The sequence below is a fragment of the Musca autumnalis genome, unplaced genomic scaffold (assembly GCF_047663935.1).
Source record: "Musca autumnalis isolate F117 unplaced genomic scaffold, ASM4766393v1 scaffold_5, whole genome shotgun sequence".
Classification (NCBI taxonomy): domain Eukaryota; kingdom Metazoa; phylum Arthropoda; class Insecta; order Diptera; family Muscidae; genus Musca; species Musca autumnalis.
In genome coordinates, this window is record NW_027412088.1 from 7,683,662 (window position 1) to 7,697,687 (window position 14,026).

General features: G+C 37.3%; 1 protein-coding gene across 3 annotated transcripts in view; it reads right to left on the reverse strand.

The window, feature by feature from the left end:
* Nucleotides 1–445: 445 nt before the first annotated feature.
* Nucleotides 446–14,026, reverse strand: part of wech (tripartite motif containing 71 protein wech) — a 28,216-nt gene continuing 14,635 nt past the window's right edge. For 2 of the 3 annotated variants that reach the window (XM_073956732.1, XM_073956733.1), the window contains 4 exons: nucleotides 3,810–4,033; nucleotides 1,849–3,733; nucleotides 1,612–1,764; nucleotides 1,095–1,521 (listed from right to left, as the gene is read on the reverse strand). In XM_073956732.1, coding sequence (XP_073812833.1) covers nucleotides 1,351–1,521; nucleotides 1,612–1,764; nucleotides 1,849–3,733; nucleotides 3,810–4,033 — 2,433 coding nt within the window. In that variant the 3' untranslated portion in view covers nucleotides 1,095–1,350. Of the gene's footprint in view, nucleotides 1,522–1,611; nucleotides 1,765–1,848; nucleotides 3,734–3,809; nucleotides 4,075–14,026 lie in introns of all 3 variants that reach the window. The other variant, XM_073956735.1, reaches the window with a different exon arrangement.

A 14,026-nucleotide genomic window follows, 5' to 3' on the forward strand; every position in this document is an offset into this window, starting at 1 on the left:
AGTTTAGTTTTTGTTTTTGTCATGATGTTATTGTTGTTATTGTTGTTTTTAGGTTTCTAGCTGTTATTTGTGAATAGTTGGGATTTTTGTTGGTTTTTGAAATTGTTGTTTGTGTCATTTGCTTTTAGTCGGTGTTATTTAGTCACTTTGGTAATCAGTCTTACTAAATAAAAAATTAAAAAATATAAGTTTTTTCTTAAAAAACAAACAAAAAATTGAAAATGTCTAACATAAATGTAAATGAAAACAATGAATTTCCTTGAGCTCAGTCTCAATTGTAAAACCTAAAACATGTGTTTAAAAAATACTTATTGTTGTTTATAAACATAAACATAAAAAACATATCTAAATTGTTTTTGTTTTTGTTTCACTCTGTGTAATATCGGTCTATTCGACTAAATTGTTTTACTTTAGTTTCTGCACTTGTAAATATTTTCTCTTGAAATTTTTTTGTTTTTTTTTTCTTAATTAATTAATGTAGTTTATTTTTTAGCTTTTTTAAGCTTGACTTAACGGTGTATGTTATTTTCTTAATTTTTCTGTTGAACTTTATTTTTTTTAGTTTTTTTTCCTTTTTTAGGTTATAAAAGTCTGTTAGAAATTGAGTTTTTAACTTTTCTTCACTTTATACAATAAATCAGTCTATTTGAAAAAAGAAATTAATCTTGGATTAATAGAGAATAAACAATTAAAAAAATACAAAAAATAATAATAAATGAATTTGTATATGTTGTATGTATATGTGGTTGGTTGTATGGTTGTTGGTATATAAATGTATAAATATGAACAACTTAAAAATGGTGATGGAAAAAGAAACACAATGAAACATAAATACCATACCTTTTTCCAAAATGGTTAAAAGGCGGGCTAGAAGAAATATGAAATTATGGATTTTGGTGGTAGTGGTGGTAATGGTCATGGTGGTTGAAGTTGTTTTTTTGTATTATTTCAATGGAGTGTCTTCGTCTTATTCTTCTTAGGTTGAATGTATGATTCATACTAATAACTGATCCCTAAATAATATATATACTATATTAAGATCTATATCTTTTAACGAGGTAATCGTTGTAACTTAAATTCTAAAAATTATATTATTTTTTTTTTTTTTGTTTTGCTATGCTTTTTTCAGTTTTGCATTTATAATCATTTTTTCAAAAAGATCGATGAGTTTTCTATTTCACAATTATTTGCAATGGCATTGCCCATAATCATGAATGCAGTTTGAGAGGAGGTGGCGGGATTTCTTTCCTTTATATAACATGATTCTGTTGTAGAAGCAGATGTTGATGTAGATGTTGCAGTTGCTGTTGTAGTACCTGATATCCATCCCCTAGACGGATATGTCGATCGTTAGAAGACATGTACAAAACGCTTGTAGGGATTTGATCCCTCCTTCGAGTCTGGTGATAGTTCAATAAGGAATACAATGCGACCATCAGGCATCAGGGCCACATCGCATGTACGATCCTTTTCGTCAAGTGTGGGTGGCATCAAGGGATTCAAAGAGGGTCTAATTTCAATCTATTGGGAAAAGAACAAAAAAGAGAAACAAAACGGATTAGCTATCTATTCAAAGTCCCAGAAAAGTAAAAGGAAATAAATTATACTTACATCCCACAAATAATCCAAAGTTGGGCTATAAACCACAATACGTTGATTCTTGGAATCGGCTACTATAATACGACCATCATCGTCGCAACATATACCTGAAGGGCGATTAAATTCTTGGAAACCGGAACCTTCATGACCCTTGGCTGATAATATCTGCAAAATGAAACAAAAACACACACACACTCACCGATAAGTAAACTATAAACACCAATTTCCTAACAATATAATCATACTTACATCGTTAATGTCAGGGTCAATCAAGTACAAACAATGATTGTCAAAATCGGATACTATGATATTACCCGTGGGTGTGTAACACACGCCACGAGGTGAGGCTATGCCCTTATTGGAACCATGATTATCAAATACAATTTGACGTATAAATCTACCCTCAGAATCGAATTGCTGGACGCGATGATTACGTGAATCGGTGACAACAATTTGACGTCTTGAATTAACAGCCACATCCCAGGGATATTGGAATTGTCCATATTCCTTGCCATAGCTGCCGAATTTCAGCAAGAAAGCACCAGTCGATGTGAAGATCTGTACACGATGATTATCCTTATCGACGACAATGATACGATTGTCAATATCAACACAAATGCCAGCGGGTAAATCGAATTCACCATTGCCCACACCCTTGCGGCCGAATTTGAATTTCAACGAGCCATCTGGATTAAAGACTTGGACACGGTTATTGCGTCTGTCGGAGACAAGAATGTGGCCCATTTTGTCAACACACAAACCCCATGGACGACTGACTTGACCATCTTCATGACCCTCAGTGGCAAAGGAGAGTGACAGGGCATTAGAGTTGCGGGCCTTTACGGGTTCTGTGGTACCGGGGATAGCTGGTGTAGAACGGGGAGCACCAAAATGTAAACCAGGAGAGCTGCGCATTACACTCAATTCCCAATCTAAGCCGGGGTTGGGCATACTACATGCACTGCCACCTCTAACTTGCATGACAGGCGATGGATTGCGGAATGAATTATCGCGCAACAAGGGACGTCTCATATTGGCTGGAACTACAGCACCATTGGGCATACCATTACCGGGCATTGAGAGTACAGTACCAACAGATTCGACAGCGCCAGTACCGCCCACAATTGTGCCACCACTAATGGTCATGAGTGGCATGTTCTTTTCATCAACCAAAACAATGCCTCCCTGGTTGCGAATGTCTTGCAGTAAAGTGTAATCGGGAGCAGAGAAGGCAAATACCTCTTGCTTGGGCTGAAGATCCTTGTAGATGGCGGCAAATTGTTCCAATTGACGTTGACCATTTGTTACCTTCATGGCAATATCGACTTGATCCATTCGAGCACCGTTCTCAGCAACTTTGTGTAACATTTCCGAAGTCTCTGCCAAACCAGCCAAGGCCGATTTCAAACCTGCCATCTGATCGTGCAACATGGCCAAACGACGTTGACGCAATTTCTCAACGAAATCCAAGAGGAAACGTTCACGATCTTCCAAAGCAATGAGAAACTGGCGGAATCCCTTGCGAATGTTATCGCTTAGCTCGGCACAATTGCGTTCAACATGGCGTATGAAGGCCAAGGCCTTGTCAATGCTGCTCTTAATACATTTTGTGCCCATGCGGCTGCTTTCCAGGGCCGATTCAATCTTTTCCCTTGATTCGTCGACAAAGCTCTGTATGGATGAGTAGCAGTGTTCCTTGTGTTCGTGCAAAGTGCAGCACTGGCAGACGAGCTTCTTGCAGTATTCGCACACATAGCGCAAAAGTTCATTGTGTTGGTCGCACAAATAGTTGGGGCTGGGTACAATGGGCACACTGCTCGACATACCACCGGTGGGTGAAGTGCCAATTGGCGTGGGCAAGGATATGATGGAGTGGTTCGACGACAATGGAGATTTGCGATGTTCCCTCAGACAATCGTTGCACATGAACTCGTTGCACTCCAAACAGCGTATGGAGGCATTCACTTCGCACCAGCTGCAACTGATGCTGGAATTATTCGAGGATTCTGGTGACATTTTTGGTGGAGCTCTCATGGGTGCGGTGCCAATTGGAGCCACACCAAGACTGAACTCAGCCGGTGCTTCCAAGGAACTCAAGAGATTGTTGAAAAAGAAGTCATTGCGTGGTGGTGAACTGTAAGCAAGAAGACATGAGGTGAGAGTGAGTGGTTGGTCTTTTAGAAAGAAAGCTTTGTTTGCGGAATACTTACTCATTGCGTGGATTGCTGCCCATGATGCCGCCATTGAGATCCCATGCTGGAAATGAGTCCAAGATGCCGGCTAATAAACGTTCGGCCGTGGTTGCCTGGCCGTTTTGATTTCCATTCGATGCTGCAGTATTGCTGGTTGCCGAGGCCATTTGAGTTGGTAGGGAGTTGTTAGACAACAGTTCCATCATAAAATAATCGCTAATCGTTTGAACAATTTCACGGCACTATTGACGGACAAAATGAAGCCGCAATATGTTACAATACACTTGGAGTGGTTAAAAGGAGAATAATTTTTAAATTATTTTTTTTGATTTTTCTTTTTTGAGCACTACAAAATATCCCTGGTAGAGTATCTTGTTGGAGTTTGTTTGTAGGTCGGTGGTCGCTGTGTGTTTTTGAAACTTTGAATTTTAAGTTAAACTTTTCTTTTAAACTCGTAACGAGATTTTTTCTTTAAGAAGCGTTTAGAACGCACGCCTTGAACAATCGAATTGTTGTGGTGTGATAAACTCAAAGGAGATGATGACGCCAGATGAGACTGATTGCAACTGATGCCAAATACGGAAAATGCAACGCCTTAAGTAGTGAAAGAAAGGCAGCTTAGAATTTCTAAAAATAGGATCGATCTCTACCTCAGAAATATTTCTCAGATTCAATCTTAGGTAGGGGAAATAGACACACAATGGACATTTTATGAGTCTGGTTGGTTGGATGTGTGTGTGTGTGTGCGTGTAGCATCTTGTCCTGGGAATGGAGTAGGTGCTTAGGGTGTGCTTGCACATGTGTGTGTGTGTGTCAAGCATCATAAAGGTGCATAGGTAAGAAAAGTGATCGTTCTTTTCCTTCCATTGTTTGTGTGCATGTGTGTGGCTATACTTTCCAACAAATACATGAAAAACCCACGAACTGCTGCACAATTTTCTTCCTACTTTTCGTTCCCTTAATTTAAAAAAGGAGCAGATGTGTGTCATATTGTAACTAAACAACAGGATATTATCTGTGGATCAACAAGAAGAACAACAACAACAACTGTAGCTAGTAGCAGGTCAACGATTTGAAAACATTTTCAAAAAAGATTTACAACCGAGTTTAAGGCAATAACAAAAACAAAACTGTAACTAATTGATAGAGTTCAAAGAAAAACAGTCTCTAAATGACATTCCCGCCGCACCGCACCAATGCCATAGAAGAACATAATATGGAATTAAGGATATCCTGAGGATTTCACTTAGCGTTTCCAATGAAATGCCAACAATTGTCTTTACTTTGTCATTTGGATGTTTCGTTTGATCTTCCTCTTCTTCTTGTTTTTATTACACAAAAAAATGGAAATGGAAGAGAAAAAATTGAAGAAAGCATCTGCCATCGATAAATCATCGATTTCAAACTAGACTCAAGGAGTTTTATGGAACGTGCTTTACACTTTGATGATCCATGATGACGAGCAAAGAAATGGGGAAACGTATCATTAGCTGTTCTATCCCCCCGAAAATCAACCCCAGATGTTTCTTGTTGTTCTTCTTTTCACCTATGATCGATAGATAGGAAGTGTTACATTTATGTGAGTATGTATGTCACGAAGAGCTGTCAATTAAGTAGGAGCTCAGTTTAATGAGTGTCTAAGAGAAGCAAACAAACAAAAAATGTTTCATTTCTAAAATTAAACCTCCATTGTTAATTGAAGTGTAGAAAGTCATTACCTTGATAAGAAGGAAAATGTGGTAGCCTCCACCACCACCTAGCAGCATAGCACGAGGTAAGAATAGGGGATATTGTTACTTTAACAGTTGTTACATTTTTGTCACCCTGGTTTAATGTCTCCCCCCGAAAACAATTGTCTTCCGACATAAGAAAAGATTTAAAATTAGAAATTTATGTTTAATAACAACAACAACTTAAGCATATTTGCTTATCGATTGATTTACACGCCAATATCAGCATCATCATCCCTTAACTATTGGAGGTTGTAAAAATGAAGATGGAGAGGTGCGATTTCAAATATCACCTAAAGACAAACAGAAAATATAAGGATTTATGTATTTTCCATATGTTAGTCATATCTCCCTGGGGAATTAAAGTCGTTGATCTTAGGCAACGAAATGTTGTAGATTACATTTAGAATATAATCACAGTTTATTGTATTATCAAAGGTACAAATAACATAAAAATTGCATTTCGGTATTATGTTTCAAAGCAAATAAACTAAAACTATTTGTCTCTTCTTTTCATACAAAGTATAACATTGTGGATGAGTGGAAACACACTCTTCTCCAAGAGAGGATAAACTATCGTTGTAAGTTTTTATAAAACCAGTTAAGGACACCAAATATCATACAACCTTTAAAATGTCTTACACCGAACGATAGTTTTATTTTATGCCTGTATTCTAAAAAGGGACCGATATTCCTTCGTCAGTAGAATTTCTCTTCACTGAAAACCCGAAATATCAACATGTAGCCAAATTGATTGACAATATTGTACATACATATACATCATGATCTGCACCTACAAAACTGCATCTTGAATGTCCGGACTGTGTACAGAGTAGGTAGCTTCTGATACAAATTCAATAACTAACAAAATTGCAAAAATAACATAGTTTTAAAGTATCTTGTGTATACCTTAATTATATGCGAGTACCTAAGCAAATCTATTTAACTACAATCCACTTTTAACATTTGTTTTACATTTTAAAACAACAAAACTGAGATTAAGCCGAATTACTTTAAAAATAATAAGCTATGTACCACATCTCAAAAAACTTGCCAAAGTTTATCTAAAACAAGTAAAAAAGTATCAGTCGGTTTCGCCGACAGAGATATACCCTCAGCCTGTGTATATTGAAACAATTTGTTTAACAAAATACGTATGTATTTAGGTGGGTTTAAAAATTTTGGGCGTTTGAACCGACAAAAATGTTGATTAGGATTAAATATTAAAAGTTTTGCGGAGGAGATACTAAAAGGAATGGATCGACATTGACCGTTATGGAAGTGGATCCATGGACAATATATGGTGCCATAGGGGGTTTTTACACTCTTTGGGCTGTTTGCTCAAGAAGTATGGAATTGTCCCTTAATAGACTTTTACCATCGTTATTTGATGCAGCGAATGCAAGTTGCTTCAACAAAAATCAAAGTGATTCAATAGCAGGTCTTAAAAGGAACTTATCCGAAATTTTGTTTGGGAGGTACTGGATGAAGTGGAAAAATATAGTCCATATTTGAACCTGATCTATATCTGGTAGATATATTAGGATGTGTAAAGTATAGACCAATTCAGCCACTCCCTTCAAGAGTTACCGTATGAACAAAATTTCCGAACATTTTTGAACTTTTGTGGGGGAGGTACCTGAAGGAGTGGACCGATATGGCTTATCTTCAAATTTAGACTATGTTTGGACAAAATATTACTAATGCCAAATTTGGGACCGAATCGGCATATCCGTTCTAGAGTTATATTGCGCTCCCACCCGGTGTCATAGGGGTTTTTTGCAACTTTCAGTCTATTTTCTCAGGAAGTATGGACTTGCCCCCAATGAAACTTGTACCGTCGTATGGAGGACTGTGAATACAAGTTGATAAAACAAAAATCATAGTGATACGAGAGATGGCCCTAAACTGAACTTTTCCAAAATTTTGTGTGGGAGGTACCCGAAGGAGTGGACCGATTGAGTCCATATTGGAACCTCATCTAAGTCTGGTAGAAATTTCACGATGAGAAATTTCACGATGAGTATGGACCAAATCGGTTGCTACCTTCAAGAGTTATCGTGCGCACAAATTTTCCGAAAATTTTCGAACTTTTGTGGGGGAGGTACCGGCAGATGTGGACCGATATAGCCCATCTTCGAACTTAAACTAAGTTTCGGCAAAATATTACGAAAGCCAATTTTAACCGAATCGGTTCATCCGTTCGAGAGTTATCGTTCGCTCCAGCCAGACAGACAGACGGACGGACATTGCTCAATCGACTCCAAATTGTCTGAAACACATTTCGTCCAAACATACTTGGGGTCTAAAACCATTATTTCGATGAGGCACATTTTTCCCGTATGAAAGTGTATATACCCTCGTTAGCATAAATGCTGAGGGTATAAATAGCCACACAGACCACCGTGGAACGATTGGTGGTTGTTGTTATGTTGATTCTTGGCATTTCGTGCGCGAAATGTTTTCGCGTTTTTCTTTGGAAACCGCAAGTCCTATCGAAATGGGACTAAAGAATATGTTGTAGCTCTGAAAATTGTCTAGACTATTGTCCTTTATGATTTGTTCCTAGGTTTTACCATTTTTGAGATATAGAAGTTCAGGTCACATCTTTAGGTTGTTTTGTTAGGTTTTCACGATTTGCTTGAAAACGGTAAATCGATCGTGGCTTTAGAAGAAAACTTAAAAAAGTGAATGTCACTCATGCGGCACTTAGAAGCTATAAGGCACAACAAAACCAGCTGCAATGCTATCTGGCCAGTCACCTCCAAATGAATCACAATTCACGGAAGAATCAGATTTATGTATGTCACGAAATTGCTGTCAACTGCGAAGAAGTCAATTTTATCAATTTTAGCTGCCATCATTAGAGTATTTATTTAGGACCATGCCAAAACCATGGATGTTAGGACTCGTATGTCAGATATATACTCACTCGCATTTTAATATACAATATCAGGAACCTATGATTTATCCCGATGACGTTATTTTAGTTTGTAGTACTAATATACGTAATTTTTCAAAGTCCGATCTGGGTTATCAATATTTTCCCTATATATATTCACCATAGATATTTCAAAAACAGTTTGGATAGAGCACACATAATCTTCTGAAAGAATTTATTATCAAAAAACTTCAATAACATATATTTTGTGACTGCAGATAACGAAAATGTGAATAAAAAAGGTAGAATATGGTCCTAAATCATATATACAAAAGCGAAAGCTTCTGGAGATGTTAAATATTATAGCTACAAATTTCTTTTGTTCAGAGACTCATAATGAAATTTGATTTGGAACATTTCTTCTTTTGACATAACACCCAAAAAGTGAGGTATTTTAGGAGATTTTGACTAAGTATTGAATAAATTTAATGGGTCTATCTTGTATTGCCACTAAACTTGAGTTGCGTTGTCAGTTGTCTGCGCGACTGAGAAGAAATGTTGTACCATTAATGTCAACTCAACTGGGTGGTCGATAAACATGTTATCGATCAGTGTTTTTTCAAACTTGTGACCTCTATTCGCAAAAAAAAAACACATTTCAAAAATAATTGCGCTTTGGATAACTCTTTTGTGTATTCTGGACAATATTTGAATTTTAATATTTTGGCTGAGTTTTCGAGCAAATTTGGAAAACAACCCAAGATTGGAATATAACCTGCCCATTGAATCTTCGGATCGACAAGTTTTATTTGCTGTCCCAAAAAATGATAAGTTCGGTGAAATTATTTTTTGATGATGAAGAAAATGTACAGGACATTGCATCTATTAGAAGAAATTTGAGGGACAAGTCGAATCCATTGGAATTGACATCTGCAGTGTAAGCTGATGATCATGTGGAAAGATCTGTATAATCAGTAAATTATTTCAGGTTTAGGGCGTATTTTCGATTGCATAAGGATGCCGTAGTTTAAAGGATGACTTCAAAGTAAGTAACAGATCAACAGCAATACCCCCACTTTTAAAAGTGTGCGCAGCGTTGCGATTCTTTGAGGACGGATGTTTCCAAAAGCAATGATTTCAACAATTGCATGGCTCAATCTACATTGTCGAGAGTATTGAAGGAAATTGTCCACTTGATAGAGGACAAATTGTGTGTTTCGAAGTTGACAGAGGAGGAAAAAAGGCAAAATAAAAACCATTTTTATTCAAAAACGATATTCTCTGGTGTAGTTGGATATATTGATGGAGTACATGTGCACATTATGGGTCCAAAGGAGGATGTTCGTCATTTGTACTTCAACTGAACCTACTGTATTTGTCACCAAATTCATTTGCAAAAGATTTGCTGCTGTCCGCTCCAAAGGCAATAAATTCACTTATTGTATGGACCACAACCAGTATCATTGAAGTTTATTTTATTTTGAGGCATTTTCACTCAGTTTATCAATTAATATTTCGAACTGTTGCTTTGTCGTTATTTTCACCATATTGAAACACAAAATTAATTAATGATGCAAAGAATCAATAACACTGTGAACCGAAATTTTGGGGGGTGGAAATTCCTTTTGGGGATGAAAGCTCTTGGTGAGTATATACAGAACCCAGAAGGACAGATCCGCCGTGAGTCGAACTTTTGAGATATGGCGTGATGAATATTTTGCTGGATACCCTATAAGCCCTCAGATATTAGCGTTATATCTTTGTACGCTGTTGTTTTAGCTTATTTTTGAGATCACATTTCTTCAGCCAAATCAAATGAGGATTATTTTCGTAGAACATTTTGACCTTCTATCTCGCTTCCTTCAATGTCCTTTTCGTCCTTTATTTTAAGAGCCGCTATAAAAGTACCACAAGATGACGTTTTTTAGCTTCGTTAAGTTCTTCAAAAATGTCGGCCAGAAAATTTTAGGTACGGCTTTCATTGACAACAAATCGATTTTGTCGCGTTTTGGTGGTCGTTTTGTGTATTTACCCTGTTTTTGTTCTTTGTGGGACAAAACTTAATAAACTCAGATAAAGTAAGTTCCGGGCCACACTACAGTTATTTCACTGAAATTTTGATATGAAATTATGCGTCTCTAGATCGACGTCTATAGTAGAGTAAAATCAAAAAATTGCTGTAGTGGGGAATTCGATTCAAGAACACCTAATTTCATGAAATTTTTTAATGAAATTCACGCTAGTGTGGACCGGGACTAAAACGTTAACCCTAAAACGTGATTTTACTTTTGGCAGATTCCTGGCGTTTAGGTACAATTTAAAGTTTTTTGGACCTATAGTAAAATTTTGTGACAAATAATTTTGTAGAATATTTTGATCTGATACGATCACATTTTAAAGGAGTTTTTAAAAGTTTTTGAAAAAAGGGACCAAAAAGACCCCTTTAGTGAGTCGCATGAGGGTTAATTTGTTTTGATCAAAAGATACCCCGCATTGTTGTCAGCAATATTGCCAAAGACACTTTATACCTAACATGCAAGGATTCCAAGGAACCTGATGTCGAATATTTTAAAAACTGTATAAATGGGCGGAACTGGCCACGCCTATGTAGGTTACTTCCCGACGTAAACTTTCAAAACGCCGATACACGTGTCGTCTTTTTTTCGGCCCTCTTTCATAATCTGTGCGGGATTTCTTGTAATTTTAAATAAAGTTCGATTTTGTTGTACAGTGTAACTTTTCTTAAATAGTTCAAAAAAATTAATTTTACCTTGAAGATATTAAATAGGTATGTACATATAAATAAATTTATTTTGTTATTTTTCCCTCCTTCTTCGCATTTTGTTCATTACATTTGCAACGAACAACAATTCCGGAAATACCTTGTAATTTGTGGCAACAACAATTAAATCGCACTGCAGTTAGTGGCCATTTCATAATGTGATATTCTCATATATGGATGTGTGTGTGTTGTATTGTTATTGTTGCAACAATCGTAAATTCTATCATCACAATCGTAAAATATTACCTGCGAAATTTCTGAAAAATATTTCAGGTAGACATTGTCCTGAAAATCCTTTAATTTGAAGAAAACGATAATTTTTGCAAAGCAATTTATGATATCGCGCGACACAAATTCAATTGACATACAGATGGCGTTCGTTTTGCTCACCCCATATTGCATTTTGCCTGCTGCGGTTAAGAGAGAATATGATTGTTTAGCGGTTTGTTTCTTTTTATACGTTGACAAGAAAACAACAGAACAACATTAGCTGTGTTCCTTTCCTTGTCTTCATGTTTCTTCAACTACACCCGAAACAGCCCGATTTATATGAGAGAGCAGTTCATTTGAAATTTATTTAAAAATGTTACATTGGAAAGTTTGACATTTTTAGCATAAAAGTACTTAGTACGGTTTGACGTACGACCATGTGTTGTGTTGTTACAGTGACTTGCAAAAATCACTTTTCCCAAAAATGGAATTTACTTGTGAACATTTTCGTCTAACCCTTTGCCATAACTTTCAACGTAGATTATCACGACAAGATTGCATCGACGAAATTAAATCTGTGTATGGCGGTGGCGTAACACCGTCCTATAGCACTGCGAAAAACCGATTTAATGAATTCAATCATGGCCGACGCTCGCTCAAAAACGAAGGCCAGAAAACATGGATGCCATGAAGGCCTGTTCTCGTTGGATCTCGCTCAATTTGACAACCGTTAAAAAGGTTCTTGTCGATTGGTGCAAACAAATTTTGATCGCTGTGCTTAAAAACGTTAATAAGATCGTCACAGGTAACAAACTCTGAGCCCGAAACAAAACAGCAATCGGTCGTGTGGGTCTTCGAAGACGAACCAAATTAAACATAAAGGGCTCTGCACAAACATTCAGTTCAGTGCCGCGTTACAACAACCACATGGACAAATCAAGAACAAACTTGGCATCACTTATACATTTTTCATGTGGTTGTTGTTTTTAACGCGTGACACCACTCGAAACGAACCGTATGTACTTGTCCCCTAAGTTGTTCATGGAAGAAGCACTTCGAAGCAAATAGTCGCCTGTTTCTTCGGCAAAACTGGTCATGTGCCGACTATTCCGCTTGGGTAACTTAGGATGGTTAATTCTGAGCGATACACCACAATTTGTTTGCCTGAAGAATTCGGACAAATTAAAAAAAAAAAAAACAAATAACAGATCGATTCAAACCATCGTCTTATTTATTGACCGAAAAAAAAACGTGGAACAAGTGTCGTTTAGGGGCACCTCTCGGATCGGCACGAAATTTTTACCATAGGTCGCCCTTGGGATCCTGAACACAACGATATATAATTTTCCGGGGGAAGTCCATACTTTCTGAGATATGGGTATTGACATTTCGGAGATTTCGTACTGATAACACCTTTAAGTTGTTTATGGGCACCTCTCGGATCGGGCTGCAATTTTTACCATAGTTAGCCCTTGGGACGCTGAACACAATGATATATAGTTTCCGGGGGGAAGTCCATACTTCCCGAGATATGGGTCTTGACATTTCGGACAGGGTCAAAAGTAAGCTACGCGATCAAAACTCTCTTTTAAATTGAAAGTGTTCTTAAGTAGCGGGCCTTCGGTCGGGGATTTAAGACTTTCTCCTATGGACAGGGACAAAAGTGGGCACGCGATCAAAACTCTCTTTTAAATTGAAAGTGTTCTTAAGTAGCGGGCCTTCGGCCGGGGATTTAAGACTTTCTCCTATGGACAGGGTCAAAAGTGGGCTACGCGATCAAAACTCTCTTTTAAACTGAAAGTGTTCTTAAGTAGCCGGCCTTCGGCCGGGGATTTAAGACTTTTTCCTGTGGACAATGACAAAAGGGGGCTACGCAAACAAAACTTTATTGTAAATTTAAAGTTTCCTAAGTAGCCGGCTTTGAACAGGAATTTAATACATTCTCCTACAAACAGGTGTAAAAATAGGTCGCGAGCATAAAAGTACTCTCCATAAGCTTTAAAACGATGCCCATATTGCCCACTTTAGAATTGTAAAATGTCAAGACCCATATCTCGGGAAGAATGGACTTCCCCCAGGAATATTATATATCGTTGTATTCAGGATGCCAAGGGCTATCTAGTGTACAAATTTCAGCCCGATCCGAGAGGTGCCCCTAAACGACATTTATGCCCAAAACGTGGAATTGATGGGTCGGTCATACGCTGTACAGCCCTGACTTGGCTCCCAATGCCTTCTTTTTACACCTACATATCCAGAAGAAAAGTCGTGGTCAACAATTGTCTTAACCTGAAGATGATTTTGAAACGTTCAAAAAACCATGTCTTGGATGTGTCTCACTCGGAGTGGAAAAAGTGAATGATTTGTGCGCTTGCAAAAGTGTATAAGTCAGACTGGAGGATACTTTACAAAACAATAAAATTATTTTTGATGATAATTATTCGCGTTTTTATTATTAGACTAGAAACTTTTCTAGTAGCGTTGGATGTTTTCAGGAAAAAAATGAGCTGTTCTTTACGTTCTAGAAAAAATCCATAACAAAAATCAATATTGGCTGGAGAAGTTCTACTCTATCCGAAAACCCCAAGATGTGTTAAATTGTAGAAAATATTGAAATAAATTTACGGACAGA